At 48.3% G+C, this 15,455-nt stretch overlaps 1 protein-coding gene across 2 annotated transcripts in view; it reads left to right on the forward strand.

Moving 5' to 3' along the window:
• Nucleotides 1-6,905: 6,905 nt before the first annotated feature.
• The window catches only part of ZBTB47 (zinc finger and BTB domain containing 47), a 393,046-nt gene continuing 384,496 nt past the window's right edge, over nucleotides 6,906-15,455 (forward strand). For both annotated transcript variants that reach the window (XR_008443701.1, XM_054016667.1), the window contains exon 1: nucleotides 6,906-7,149. Coding sequence is in view for 1 of the 2 variants with exons in the window: in XM_054016667.1 (XP_053872642.1) it covers nucleotides 7,147-7,149 (3 nt within the window). In the remaining variant the exon portion in view is untranslated. The remainder of the gene's footprint in view (nucleotides 7,150-15,455) is intronic.

Here is a 15,455-nt window from a genome sequence, read left to right on the forward strand (position 1 = left end):
AATGAAAACTCTTCCGGGCAGGAACTGCATCTTTCTTTGTATTTGCTGTAGCTACCTGCTTTCCAATCTAAAGAGTGATCATAGAGAGGCAAAGAGAATTATTTTGTTGGATTCCACTCTACCCTGGACTGGCTGTGTCGCCTATAGAGCTCATGTAGCCATAGCAGAATGAACTGGATTCCCTTGTGGCTCATGCACCATTAACACTTTCCCTCACCATCACTTGTGCTACTTGGCTGCCACCTTACCCCCCAGAGGTGGTTGCATTTCAGTGATGTGTATGTAGCTTACAAAGCACTTTGGATTTTCTTTTTTCCACAGTGAAAGCTGCCGCATGTGTTCAAACTATTTCTCATTGGAAGACGCGATAAAGTTTTCTGAATTATGAAAGCCAACGGGGATAGTCCCCCCCCCCACCACTGGAGCAGAGTTAAAAAAACAAAGGGACATCATAAATTAAATCAGGAAACAATAAGTACAGGACGTGGCTAGAATGATCTTATGTAAAGAGTAACACATCTGGAATACGTTACTGCACAGGACCAGCAAAGCAGAATCTAAACAAGTGCAAGACGTAACTATGTTTGTGTCAGGAGAAGGGTGTGGTTAAAACAAGACAGGGAGGTGGGACTATGATAAAGCAAATAGCGGGCAAGCATGTTAGCCAAGATGGCCTTTTCCAGCTCCTGCTGTCTGTGTTATTAACAACATCCTATTGAGTTGCAGCAATTCCTTGAACTCTCTGTCCTAGATCGACTGGCTGTTTTAGCTATGGGAGGACCAGGTTGTAACTGTGAGCACTTGGGGGGCGGGGTTAAGTGAACTCCTTTGCCCTTGCTTAGATGATCAAACAGATTTGCCTGCAGTTTGTTTTGTACACACACACACACACGTGACCCTTCGGAGCTGCAATCCCCTTTGGTGAATGTGATGTTGGTTTGGATGCTTCCCTGAGCTTGCTCCCAACGGGCCCCAAACTGCAGACCGTACACCAGGCAAGAGCCCACTGAAGCAATGGCAGTTTTGTCAGCATGCGGATGGCAGGGCAGAGCAGTGCTTCTAGAAGAGCAAGGAACTAAGATACAGGTGGAAAGACATAGTGTGATCAAGAATCAGGCCCTAACAACCCTTTATGCTGCTCCCAGCACCTGTACCAGCCCTGCTCAGAGACCTGTTGGAGGTATGGCTGGCATGCATTGCATTGCAGCTGTCCCCTGGGACGTATCGCATAAAGTAGAGCAGCCCTGAGGTTGCTTTAAGTGCACCAGTGGCCAGGCAGGCTTCTTCATGGCAGAATGCAGCGGGTGCATGAGTGGTTCACTAAGGGCCAAATTTAGCCTTAGGTTATGTGCTGAGATCAATGAGTGCATGTAGCCAAGGGGCAGAGTTGGGCCCCATGTCAGTTCAGCGCTGTTCATTTCCGCAGTCTTTGGATGCAGGATCTCTGCATATGAATATTTACGACCCGCTTTCCAGATAAAGCAGGATAAAATCTGCTTTCATAACGCGTTCCCTTTGAAAGATGACAATAATAAAAAGAAAAAAATTCCCACCACCCACTCAGTCTCATGCAAATTAGAGCAGAACAAGAGATACAAAATAAAAAAATCCACCTCCGACTTTGGGAATGAGATGAGGGGGAAGTGAGTGAGCGTATCCCTCGGAGACGTGCTCTAAATCTTGTTACACAAAGTCACTGCTGGCCTTTTGTAATTAGCAGGTGCAGTCAAAGCTGCATTTGCAGGGATACCGACAGCCAATATAACAAGCAAGAAGTGATTGAAAGCGCACATGCCTGTGCCCCATGACTGCCAGTAAACAAGGCACTCCCTCTGCAAGCCTTGTTAGCAATGCAGAGTGACCAGAGCGCTTCCTGTTACTGTAGCATTCCCCCTCTGAGGATCTCAAAGCCCTTTATACACTTTTACTAATTAAGCGCAGCAATAGCCTCATGAGGGAAGTCAGGGATTGGTCTAGCAGCTTGGGTACCGGAGCAGGACTCAGTACTGGAGCAGGTGTATGATCTTGGCAAATCACTTCATCTGTATGTGTCTCCATTTCCCTTCTTACCCTCAGTCTGTTTAGATTGTAAACTCTTCAGGGTAGGGACTGTCTCCCACTCTGTTTGTACAGCACCTAGCACACTGGGGCGATGGTAATAAAAATGATAATAATAGAAAGATTGTTTCAACCACTGTGGAAATGCAGCTGCAGCGTAATCAAGAAGCGAGAAAGTCAAGGAAATGGCGTCCAGTGGAAGCGCAGGGAAAATGTTAGGTGGGCAGGATGTAACTTGGCCAGGACGTTAGTGTCCGTTCCCCCTACACCTTGTGCAGTCATTTTGGCCAATGTAAGGTGAACACACAATGCTATCAGATCAGAATGGTAGCACTTTACACTCGTTCTGCACCGGTGTGAATAGCGACACACGGCAGTGAAGGATCAGGTCCTGGGACTCTCATTCTCTCGCAGGAGATGCTGTCAGATCTTTTACCAACACAGAGGTCAAACCCTGTGCTTTACTTCTCATCCAGGAAATGGGTTCCACACTATTGCTCAGATTAAAGCCTGCTTGTGCTAACCCTCTGAAGGTCTGAGCTGAATCACAGAATCATAGAATATCAGGGTTGGAAGGGACCTCAGGAGGTCATCTAGTCCAACCCCTTGCTCAAAGCAGGACCAATCCCCAACTGAATCATCCCAGCCAGGGCTTTGTCAAGCCTGACCTTAAAAACCTCTAAGGAAGGAGGTTCCACCACCTCCCTAGGTAATCCATTCCAGTGCTTCACCACCCTCCTAGTGAAATAGTTTTTCCTAATATCCAACCTACACCTCCCCCACTGCAACTTGAGACCATTACTCCTTGTTCTGTAATCCGGTACCACTGAGAACAGTCTAGATCCATCCTCTTTGGAACCCCCTTTCAGGTAGTTGAAAGCAGCTATCAAATCCCCCCTCATTCTTCTCTTCTGGAGACTAAACAATCCCAGTTCCCTCAGCCTCTCCATGTGCTCCAGCCCCCTAATCATTTTTGTTGCCCTCCGCTGGACTCTTTCCAATTTTTCCACATCTTTCTTGTAGTGTGGGGCCCAAAACTGGACACAGTACTCCAGATGAGTCCTCACCAGTGCCGAATAGAGGGGAATGATCACGTCCCTCAATCTGCAATGCCCCTACTTATACAGCCCAAAATGCCATTAGCTGTCTTGGCAACAAGGGCACACTGTTGACTCATATCCAGCTTCTCGTCCACTGTAATCCCCAGGTCCTTTTCTGCAGAACTGCCACTTAGCCAGTCGGTCCCCAGCCTGTAGCAGTGCATGGGATTCTTCCGTCCTAAGTGCAGGACTCTGCATTTGTCCTTGTTGAACCTCATCATATTTCTTTTGGCTCAATTCTCTAATTTGTCTAGGTCCCTCCAATCCCTACTCTCCAGTGAATCCCCCACTCCATCCTCCTCAGTCTTCTGTGGGTTGATGAAATAACCAGCCTTGATACCTGGCATGGAGAGTAAAAGCCTCTGAGGAGATGTGTCCCTGCATTTCATTTTGAGCAAAGACTCATGGATCCAGAGTGGAGTTTGGAACCAACCAGGATCCCCTGTTTCCAATCAATAGGAAAGCAACAGTGGAGAAAAGACAACGAGATTGGGATGTAAGTGTCTAGTCACTAGCGTAGGAAGAACCAATACCCTGTGCCAGGTCCTGCCCATTTAGATTGGTGGAGCCCACTGAAGTCAGAAGGCCCACAGGGGGGTAAGAATCTGAGATGAAATTCTGGTCCCACTGATGTCAATGGCAAAACTCCCATTGACATCAGTGGGGCCAGGATTTCACCCCCATGTCTAGTTTAAGTAACCCATAGACCACTTTTCCCAGGCTCCAGCAATCTTCACTGAAGGGACAGAAGGGATAGTTAGAAAGGGAAGAAACTTGTGCCAATTGGAAACTTACTGCAGCCCTTACAAGGTAACCTGAAGAGAGAAAAAAAGAGGCTATTTCAGAATGAAAGCCCCAAGAGCCACGGACATCGAACATATCCTTAATTATACAGACCTGGGCCTTGTTCTAAATGCATTAGGGAGCTTCGTGTTGGCTATACAAGCATTACAAGGAAAAGCTCAATGTTCCCTAGAGAAACCACTTGTGGGATTTCCAACCCCAAAACTTCAGCAATTGTGAATTTTTACCAGGGAGGGTAATTAACCATTGGCACAATTTACCAAGGGTCATGGTAGGGCTGGTCTACACTGGGTGGGGGGGGGGAGGGAAGGGATCGATCTAAGTTACGCAACTTCAGCTATGTGAATAACGTAGCTGAAGTCGATGTACTTAGATCGACTTACCGTGGTGTCTTCACCGCGGTGAGTCGACTGCTGCCACTCCCCCGTCGACTCTGCCTGTGCCTCTCACAGCGCTGGAGTACAGGAGTCGACGGGAGAGGGCTTGGGGGTCGATTTATCAAGTCTAGACTAGATTGATCTCTGCCCGCCCATCCAGCGGGTAGTGTAGACATACCCGTAGATTCTCCATCACTGGCAATTTTTAAACCAAGATTTGATATTTTTCTGAAAAATCTGCTCTAGGAATTATTTTGGGGAAGTTCTCTGGCCTGTGGTATACAGAAGGTCAAACCATGTGTTCACAATGGTCCCTTCTGGCCTTGGGATCTATGAGTGAAACCCCCTTCCCCTCCCAACGACCCCCCCCCCACCCATGAGATTGGCGTAAAAACTAAGAGATTTAAAAAATAATAAATTTGGGATAGGGGTGGTGGTATTTGCCTTTTGGGTTCTGAGCCTTTAGGGTTCATGTTTCCAAGCTTTACTCTGCAGCCAGGAGAACTGGAATCTCACCAAAGAAAAAAAAAAGTTGGAGTCTGATGTAATCACATGACTCCAGGAACTGGGGCTTTAAAGAAAAACAGCAAATATTAAACTAATAATGAAATGGCAGAGTTGGCAGTACTGCAGGAGATTCAACCCTCCAAAAAATACTGCTAAAGTTATTTAACAGTACAACGCAACCCATTTGTTAGGGAGGCAGCGTGGCCTAGTGGGTAGCACACTGGGTTGGTATTCAGGTAGACCTAGGTAGGTTCTATTCCTGGCTTGCCTGCTGGGTGACTTTGCCTAAGTCTTTTCCTCTGTGACTCAGTCTTCCCATCAGTGAAATGGGGATACTGCTATTGATCTCCTTTGTAACCTGCTTTGAGATGTACCGATGATAAGAACTGGGGATATTATATGGCAGCGAAGTCTGGTGTCAGGGTTTAATAGCAAATTACACTGATTGGAAGGAAGTCCCACGTTTACAGTTCTGCCAACACATCCATCACATGTGGAAGGATGGCCCAGTGACTAGGGTGCTAACCACTGACTTAAGTGATCAAAGTCCTAGCTCTGCCACATAGTTCCTGTGTGAATTTGGGCAAGTCACTTAATTTCCCTCTGTGCCTCAGGTCCCCATCTGTGAAATGGGGATAACAGCCCTGGCCTGCCTCACAGGGATGGTGTGAGGATGCATACAGTAAAATCTGAGGTGCTCATCTGCTGTGGTGTAAGTACCAGAGACAGTGAGCTGTGCACAGGACTTCAGCACTAGAAGGCCACAAGTTAAAGCCAAGTGAAAGCATCACCCATTCCAGTATCTCCTCACTAACCCCTCAGCCCATGGAGCAAACAACCTCAGCGAAAGAAACTGGAAACTGCTCAAGATATGAGAGCAGCTAGCGTAGAACAAATGGAAGCCAAGAGGCTGGGCTGTGGCAGAGCCCTGCAGCGAAGTCTCTCACAGCAGCAGACTCACATCCCTGTAGGAATATTCAAAGCCAGGTCAGACTAATGCCAACTACGGCCTCTGTGACTGTAACCTACAGGTGGACAGTGGGAGGCACAAAGTCCACTCTAAGCCCTGAGGGGAATGGTTGTGAAATCAGTGGGCCCAAGGAGAGCTGGAGACCAAGAGACATACATGGGTGAGAAAGAGGTTTTCTCAATCTTAAGCCTTCTTGTCACCAGGCAATGAGGGGACTCTGGGCCTGGCCTTGGCAGAGGGAGAGAGATGGCCGAGGTGGCATGGGGATCTGGAGCAGTACTGCCAAATGGGCTCAGGGGAACAAGCCCCAAAGACTGCGTGTCCTCTCTTCTGAGGGGCCTGACATTTTCTTATATTTTGGCAACAGACGTATAGCTTGTCGTGCCATTAGAGTCTCATTGGATTGAACTGTCTGCCTTCTGGATGTGAGTGTGTGTATCAGATGCATGTATGAGAGGTGTGTCAGATGCATGTGTGTGTGTGTGAGCTGTGTTCAGAGGGGTAGTTGTGTCAGATGTGTGTGTGTGAGCTGTGTTCAGAGGGGTACCTGTGTCGGATGCGTGTGTGAGTGAGCTGTGTTCAGAGGGGTACCTGTGTCGGATGCGTGTGTGTGTGAGCTGTGTTCAGAGGGGTACCTGTGTCAGATGTGTGTGTGAGAGAGAGAGCTGTGTTCAGAGGGGACCTGTGTCAGATGCGTGTGTGTGTGAGCTGTGTTCAGAGGGGTACCCGAGTCAGATCCGTGTGTGTATCAGCTGTGCTCATGGGGGTTTGTGAGCTGACAGATGTGTGCGAGTGTGCATTTGTGTCAAAAGCCGATGTGTGCAGTGAGGGTAGGTCAGAGAGGTGTGTGTGTGTGTCAGAGGCATAAGTGCCAGGCAGAGGAGAAAGAGAAGTAAGTGTGTGTGTGTGTGTGTGTGTGTGTGTGTGTGTGTGTTGGTGCGGGGGTGTGTGAGTGTGACAGAGCCAGCAGAATAAGCGCCCTGTCTCTTTAAAGGCCCAGACACAGCCCCATCTGATGCGGCGGCTCCAATCAGCAGCCCCTGGGCTCGGGCACCAGCAGGAGCCTCTGCTCTGCATTCCTCCCTCTTCCTAAGGGCTAACATGGCGATGGCAGGCTGAGGATGAGGTGAAGAAGCAGGGGGAGGCGAGAGCTGCAGCTGCACAGACACACAAGCGGGGCAGAGAGCACAGCAGGGGGGATTGCAGCAGAGGAAAGGAGAAGGGGAAAAAAAAAATAAAAACACCCAACCCAACATTTTCATGGAGAGCAAAAATCCCATGCAAGCTGGGGAGGATCAGGACTCCTTTGAGCTGAGACCCTTGCATCAAAATGGTAGAGCTGCAAACCTTTCATTTCTCTGATTCTTCCTCTTGTTGATTGCTCCCGGGGCTTTGCAGACTTTGCAAAGGCCGCTGAAACTTGCCTAAATAATTGCAACCACGTTGTGGGGGGGAAGGGGGTTGGGGAGGGCTGAAAAGAGGTGCATGGTTTATTTTATGTGCATGCTGCATCCACCGATTGGGTGAGGGGCAAGACAGATCTATGCACCCTACAAAGAGGCCGGGTTGGAGGGGAGTGAGCTCTTCTTGCGGGGCGGTTTGGAAAAAGGGTGCGAAGAGCGGTGCCTCTCTGCATTTTGAAAGTGGATTTGCAAAGTAGGATTGCAGCTGGAGCAACAATAGCTGTCTTGTTGCGTGCAAAGAGTTAAAATTCCTTCCTAGCAGGCTGATGCCTTGGCAAAGGATTAGGTCACAATCCAAGCATTTTAATTACAAGTTGATTTTTTTTTTTTATGCCCCGCTGCTTCCCCCCCCCCCCCCTTCTCTCCCGCAGCACTGAGAATTTTGCTTGTGGGTGGGTGCAATAAAAATAATGACACCCTCCCCTCCCCGCTTAGGATCTCGAATGAGAAAGGGCAGCTGTTTGGGAAGGAGACTTGGGCTGGGTTGTTATTTTTCCGCTGGATTTATTTGTAAGAAGGAGCAAGTTTGTACTGGGTTCCCCCCCCCCCCCTGCAGGAGAGGGGAGGTGGTGGAACTTGCATTGCAGATGTGAGCAAATGGAGATGGGGGGGTGTTGGGCCTAGGGGAAAGGGGCCAGGTTTCTGCTCAAGGGCAGGAATCGAAACAAGGGGGGGGGTGCTTTAGACACCATTGAAAGGTGGCTGCTAACAGTTGCTGTCTCTGGCTGGGGGGTTACTTTGCAAACGGGGGGGGGGTCTTACCTGCAGGTGTCAGAGCTTGTTCTCTGGAATGTGGAAAATATTCAAGTTGGATTTATTTTCCCCCTTTGTGCTTAACACTCAAATGGAGAACTCATTTGATGCCCTCATCTAGACAACTTTCTTCCCTGCTCCATCCCCTTCATATGTGGTTAGCATTTTTCCATCTAAGTCCTAAGGGCTGGGGAAAGTTCTCTTATCTTTTCTCACAGTGCATCTGTGAAGGTGTTTGAGATTTAAAGCCCTGATGGCCACAGGCTTGCTGCCTTGATCTGGATAGCAAGAGGGGCATGAATACTCTGCCAGGGGGGAATGTATGGAGTTGAATTGGGTTTACATATATCCCAGTGTCATGCAGTGCATTTCACTTTCCATTAGTGTCTGATCTTGCAAGTTGATGTGAGGTTCGAATCTAATGTTATTCCATAATGGCTGACTTAAGGGCTTCATTCTGACTTCACGCCGGTGCAAATCAGCACAGGGAAATCGGTGGGTGCGCAGTGGTGTCAGTGAAATCGGAATCAAGTCGCGGATGTCTATGAATGTGTATAGGCATTTATCACACGAGTGGTGCTGGACCGATCTGTGTTGAGAGCTGCATAGATTTAGGCTGGGCCGTTTTGATTGGGGTTGCTGCGATTGCGGATTTGGGCCCAGTCCGAGCAGCAACAAACTTCCTTTGAGGTTGGTGGGAGTTCAGGGTTTGCGAGGGGTGTAGGTGCTGGCCCCGTAGTGGTGACATACTTGAGGTGCAGACTTTTACAGCTGGGTAGTTTATCCTTGCAGAAAGCAGGCCTTCAACTAAATATTGAAACATGTAAACAGAAATCCAGTTCCCCTCATCTAAAGAGAGCTCAGCAGTGTATTCTCTGGGAAATCTGCTACGAATGAGGACAATAATCCATGGATCTCACCAAACAAATACTCTCTAGCTCCTTTTTTCCCTCTCTTTCAGTAAATGTCTACTATTATGTTATTGCCAGAGTGATGGCACCATGCCCATAACAACACAGCCGGCAATTTGAGTAGCTTTTAGGAAATAGCAATAAAGTGCTAGGTTTGCCCAAGTTGTTATTATTTTCATATTAGTGTGGCCCTGCTCTGGGGTGTGAGATAATTATTGGGATGTGCCAAGTTCTTCCCTTAACAAGCCTGCTGTTGAACCTGCTCGGCAGCGCACTGCCCCGTGCTACGGCCCTGATCCTTCAATGGGGCCCTACGGAGGGTCTGTATGGTCAGTGGTGGGCTCCATTGAAGTTGGTGGGTAGAAGGGTCGGTCCTTTATTAGTATTATAGTAGAACCTAGCAGCCAACTGAGAATGGGGCCCTATTGCGCTCGGCACTGAACAGAGTAAGAGACAGTCCCTGAAGACACTACTCTGTGTAGACAGGAGAAGCCTAATTGGAGTGCCTGATTCCTTGCTTACTAAAAATTACCACTGACAGTGGAGTGCAGTAGTGGTAGGGTGACCAGACTGCAAGTGTGAAAAATCAGGACAGGGGGTGCGGGGTAGTAGGAGCCGATATAAGAAAAAGACCCAAAAATCGGGACTGTCCCTATTAAATCGGGACATCTGGTCACCCTAAGTAGTGGCTTGGTGAGATTCAGTAGCGTCTTTAGGATCAGCATTTAGAGGAACACTGCCGGGTGATTTTGTGCCCATGAAGTTTTACACTACAAATATGAATAGTGTTTATGACTTTTTTTTAATAAACTGAAATGAGAGAAGCTGTTTTGGACTCTCATGCTGCAGTCTTGGCTTGAATGGGAGTCTTTGTGGGTCTTAGGCCCCGCCACACGGATCAGATCACAGGCTTGGTTTGGATTGAAGCATTCCCCCTGCAGAGTCTGCCAGCCAAACACCACAGATCCAGCTATGGGCTTGAGAACCGGGAAGTGAAACTGACCAGTTGAGTTTCACTGTCCGAGGACCGGTCTCAAGATTATTAAGTAACACAGGAAAGCTGTTTTATGGGAAGGATTTTTTTTAATCTTAATGTCCTTTTAATGTAATGTTTCTGGACCTGAAATAAAACTTTCTGCAATGCAAATGATTCAGCTGGTAGCACTCCTACTATTGCAATTTATCAAGTCAGTTGGATCTGGTTTTGAGTTATAGTAAATGCAGTGGCACAAGCTTTTGTTGGTGTGTTCCCAAAAGGTAACCTAACAGGTTTGTACAATCTTTTGCTTCCTTAGAAATGCAGCTTATCTTTGTTCTCTTTGCAAGAAATTTATCACCTATTCGAACGTTGTAAGGCAAATGCTGGAATAATAAAAGTGAAACAGGACAGTATTTCCATTGCCCTGTATATAGGAAAGCCATGTAATGTAATTTATGAAAATAACGTGGTGCTGTCTTTGAAATTTCTAGTTGATAAGAGATGGGGGAGATGGTTGCTTGTGAGTAGATTAAATATTGGTTATTTTTAAGATACAGAATTTAGGTACAGAAGATCTGCTTAAAGAAAACAAGAATCAACCTTTTTGCATATGAACTGAATGTGTCAAAACATCAGCCGTTCTTTGAACATCTCGCATGAAACGCTTTCTGAATGTGTGTACGTGATCCACTGTATCTCACTAGACGATAAAACTAATCCGTCTTTGGAGCTGTTGCATTTGTTTGTCAGCTTAGAAGGGCACATGGGAAGGGTGCATCGCTTGGTCTCTCTCCTCTTTTATGTATAAACTTTTTTCTTTAAATGCAGCCATGCCTTATACGCCAAGAGTAAATGGGGAAACTCCCATGTCTCTCTGTTACTTGTATCACAAATTGCTTGTGCACGTGCTGTAGCCTTCTACCCTCGAGTAGTCCCTCTGACGGCATGAGTGAAGCTGAAGGATGAACATGACAGCATAATGTTGTGGCGTTTAGGGTCTGATCCTTCATCTGTCTGCCTATGGTAAAGCTCCTATTGACTTCCTTAGATGCTTGGAGCTGAAATACTGTATGTGTGGGGAGGTGGGGTGCTGGGGAAAACAGGGATTGTCTGTTGGGTTCCCCCCCTTTATCTTGTGATCTATAGATTCTTTTCCGCCCTCCCCCCTCCTCCTGCCTGAACAACTTCAGTCTTGATGAGGCATCTTCTGATGCCCATTTATATCCAGCAGTTAAGGATCCATGAAGATGTGACCCCTGGAAAGAGTGATGCATGTGAGTTGTTGGTGGAGCGAGAAAGATGTGGAAAGCCCAAAGCTCTGAGGCCTTGCGTTTGCACTACTGAAATCAGAGAGTGTCTTGCCCCTGGCTTCCATGGGAACAGGATTGGGGCCTGGGCGAATCTGGCCCCAGTCCTGCAAGCTCTCGGCACATGAAACCCCCTTTGGAAAGAAAAGGTTTCGCTGCCATAGCTGGGCACCACTCACTGTACTTAGGGGTAAAATTCTCTTGTAGCCAAAATGACCTGGATCTGGTCTGAGCAGGGGGAGTCAGGGACTCCTGAGATCGAATCCTGCCTTGAACTCCTTCAAGTCAGTAAGGTCTTGATCCAGCCAAACTCTTGAGCACATGCTTCGTTCTAAGCATGTGAGTAATGCCACTGAAGTCAGTGGCACTGCTCACAGACTTATAGCTAAGCCAGAGGTCCCCAAACTAGGGGGTGTCCCCCTTGAGGGGGCACGGAGGAACGTTCAGTGGGACACGGCTGGGGCATGGGCCAGCCCCCCTGGGGGTAGGGAGGGAGCTCCACTCTGCTCTACTCCGGGCCCCGGCGGCCACCCCGGGGCTCCAACTGCCAGCCTAGGCCTCGGCTCTGCCCCTGGCCCCCTTAACCCCCCTCCCCCTTTCCGGGAGCTGCAGCCATGCAGGTAAGGTGCAGGGTGCGAGGTAAAAAGTTTGGGGACCACTGAGCTATGCACATGTTTCAGTTCTTTGCAGGAGTGGAACCCTAGCTGCTCTGTGCCTCCATTCCCCCAGTTGTACAATGGGAGAGAGGGTTTGTATTTGACTTGCAAAGGGGCTCGGAAGGTTAGTTCACGTCTCATAATGGAAGTACATAGCACCTGGAAAGCATCCCCATTTATTATGCATGTGATCTGTACAACATGCAGCAGAAAACCCAGATGCTGAGGGATGTATAAAGGGGTGAACAGCAGCTGGCTTGCAGCCACAGTGGCTGGAATAGAGAAGTGACCTCGAACCTTGAGGTAAGGGCGTGGCAAATTGGGGAGGGACCCTCCTTTGCAGAACTGTGGTTTGGCAGGAGCTTACAGGGGGTCAGGGGAATGATCCACTGGGGCAAACACTCTTAGCCAGGTGTGCAGCGTGCTTAATTGCAATCAGTAAGAGGCTTTTTTTAATTGTCTTTTCCAGTACCGAGCGGCAGTCTGTCCTTCCCTATGGAGCGAGGATTAATAACCAATCTGATTAAAGCCTCTCTTTCAAAGTTGCTGAATTTGTTGGACAGTGGCAATAAAAAATAAGTTACTCGATCTTTATGTGCCTTCATAAAATTGTTAAACCGTTGACTGGCAGGGGCTGGAGGGAGGACTGGATCATCTTCCAAATACTTCTGCAAAGTGAAGGGAAATCTGATTTACATACCTTGGTAGAAAGTCAAGGGGGAGGCTGGATTTTGGATCCCGGCAGCTAGAGGTGGAAAATACCTATTAGGTTAACCCCGTTCTACTCCAAGGGCACATGCTGTCCCCGCATAAAGACGTATCCAATGTTGTTAAATTAATACTCTGGTTGATCTTCGCAAACGGGTGAGTCAGTCCGCTGAGAAGCATCAGCCAAGGTGAAATTAAAATGATGATAAATGGTGTCAATAGCCGAGACAGATTCCCATTCTGGGATAGAAAGTTCTGAAGGAGACAAAAGGCTGTATGGAAACCGTGCAGGCAAGATACTTTTACCTGACAAATTCTGTGCGGTAGCTGTGTGTCTGGGAAATTCCGCGCTCAGTCTTTCACCATTGTAGCAATTTTGTGGCTCTGGAATAGTATATTTTAGACACCAGATAACAGATCTCGGCATTAATGGGCATCTAGCCCTAATCAGAGCCCTAATTAGGTTTGTCCAAACCTTTGATGCATGGAGACAAAATAAGAACGGCCATACTGGGTCAGACCAAAGGTCCATCTAGCCCAGTATCCTGTCTTCCGACAGTGGCCAATGCCAGGTGCCCCAGAGGGAATGAACAGAACAGGTAATCATCAAGTGGTCCATCCCCTGTCACCCATTCCCAGCTTCTGGCAAACAGAGGCTAAGGACATCACCCCCGCCCATCCTGGCTAATAGCCATTAATGGTCCCATCCTCTAGTTCGTTTTGTTGTTTGTTTTTTAAATCTGTGGTTTAAACATATTTGTTTTAAAAGGACTGAATAATACAGACCGTTCTTAGTTGTGATGATGATAAACAGCAATTTAAAACCAACCAACAATTGCGTCTCTGTACCCTGGGAGCGAAGGGACGGGAGAGCCGTGTGCGTTAAAGAAATGTCTTTGTCTTGTTAAGGATCTTGGATACCAGAATGACAAGCCCAGCATAACTCCTTAGCTAGAGGGGTGGTTAGGCCTCCTTGCTGGTGGGGGTTAGGAAGGAATTCCCTCTCCCTTGCCCCTGCAGCTCTGTGAACAGCAGCACGGTCTAGTGGATAGGGCATCTGGCTGGGTCAAAAGATCCATAGTCTAGTCCCAGCGGTGCCGTGTTCTACTGTGACATTGGGCAAGTGACACCTTCTCTTTGCCTGTCCTGTCTGTTTAGCTTGTAAGTCCTTTGTGGGTAAGGACCGTCTCTTGTTACATGTCTGTACGGCTCCTAGCACTGTGGAGCCCTGGTCTTGCTTGGGGCTTATGTAGGCAATATCATAATACAGATTGACCTAGATCATTACACATCAGGATGGGGTTTCCTTCCTACAGTGCTTCACCGATGCCTCTTCCTGCTTCGTGTCACATTCCTGTATCAAACAGGCAGAACAGGGTTGAGCCTGAGATCCCATTCCTAGATGGCCGGGCTACTGTGGTGCCAGAATTGGCACCTTCGTCCGGTTCACTGGTGGTCAGCAGCTCTGTAAGAAGACAGTGAGCACTGAGTCTTTTTAGGCCACGTCTACATTACCCGCCGGATCGGCGGGTAGTAATCGATCTATCGGGGATCAATTTATCGTGTCTCATCTAGACGCGATAAATCGATCCCCAAATCAACGCCCGTACGCCACCTTGGCAGGAGGAGTAAGCGGAGTCGACGGGGGAGCCGCGGCGGTCGACTTGCCGCCATGAGGACGGCCAGGTAAGTTGAACTAAGATACTTCGACTTCTGAAGTTGCGTATCTTAGATCGATTCCCCCCACCCCCAGTGTAGACCAGCCCTTACCATGGCCTCTACTTCTCTCCTTTACCTCCTGTCCCTGGCATAAATTCCAACGTAAGCCACTGTGATGCCTTAGGCTGGTAACTAGAGGGGCTGGCATTTCTTTTTTCAGATTTCAGACCCTGACTAGCCAGTGGCTGATATGAAAAATGGAGCCCTGAATTGGGCACCCCAGGACATCACTGTCGTCCTTCCCAGCAGGGAGAATTGTAAAATGAAGGCAGAGAGGGGCTAGGATTGGGCTCTCTAAATATTGCAGGGCAGGGTACGGGAGCACCAGGGAGGGAGAAGAGCTGTGTACGCTAAAGGACAGTGCTGGCACAAGAACAAATGGGGATAAACTGGTTATGAGTACGCTGAGTCTGGCAGTCAGAAGAAGGTTTCTAACCATCAGAGGAGTGAGGTCCCGTGAACAGCCTCCCTGTAGGAGCAGTGGGGATAAGAAACCTCACTGGTTTTAAGATGGAGCTGGATCAGTTGCATGAACAGGATGATATGACGGAGCTGCTGTCAACCTGTGGAACTCATTGCCAGGGGATGTTGTGATGGCCAAAACTATATGGGGCTGAACAAAGAATTAGATAAGTACATGGGGGATAGGTCCATCAATGGCTATTAGTCGAGATGGTCACAACCCTGTGCTCCAGGTGTCCTTAACCTCTGACTGCCAGAAGCTGGGAGTAGACAGCAGGGGATGGATCCCTCGATGATGACCTGTTCTCTTCATTCCATCCGAAGCACCTGGCATTGGCCACTGTCGGAAGACTGGATTCTGGGATTGGTGGACCATTGGTCTGACCCAGTGTGGCCGTTCTTATGATAGCAGGGGACCAGATTCAGTGAGCCAGGAGGTCCCTTCCTGCCCTAGGTAGCTTTCAGCAAACCTAGTCTAGGCTCCGAATTCATCGGCTAACGTATGCGGCAAACACTGCTGTGCAGCATTTGTCCAGCTTGATAGCTTGGCAGGCCCACTAAGGGTATGTTTACACTGCCAGTGACTATCGGAGCACAGGTAGGTTTTGATGTAGCTAGCACCTGGAACAATTGTAATGTAGACCTGGCAGCAGGGGCTAGCAACCAAAGTATGTACCCGGT

This window comes from Malaclemys terrapin, chromosome 2 (genome assembly GCF_027887155.1).
Source record: "Malaclemys terrapin pileata isolate rMalTer1 chromosome 2, rMalTer1.hap1, whole genome shotgun sequence".
In the NCBI taxonomy this organism is placed as follows: Eukaryota; Metazoa; Chordata; order Testudines; family Emydidae; genus Malaclemys; species Malaclemys terrapin.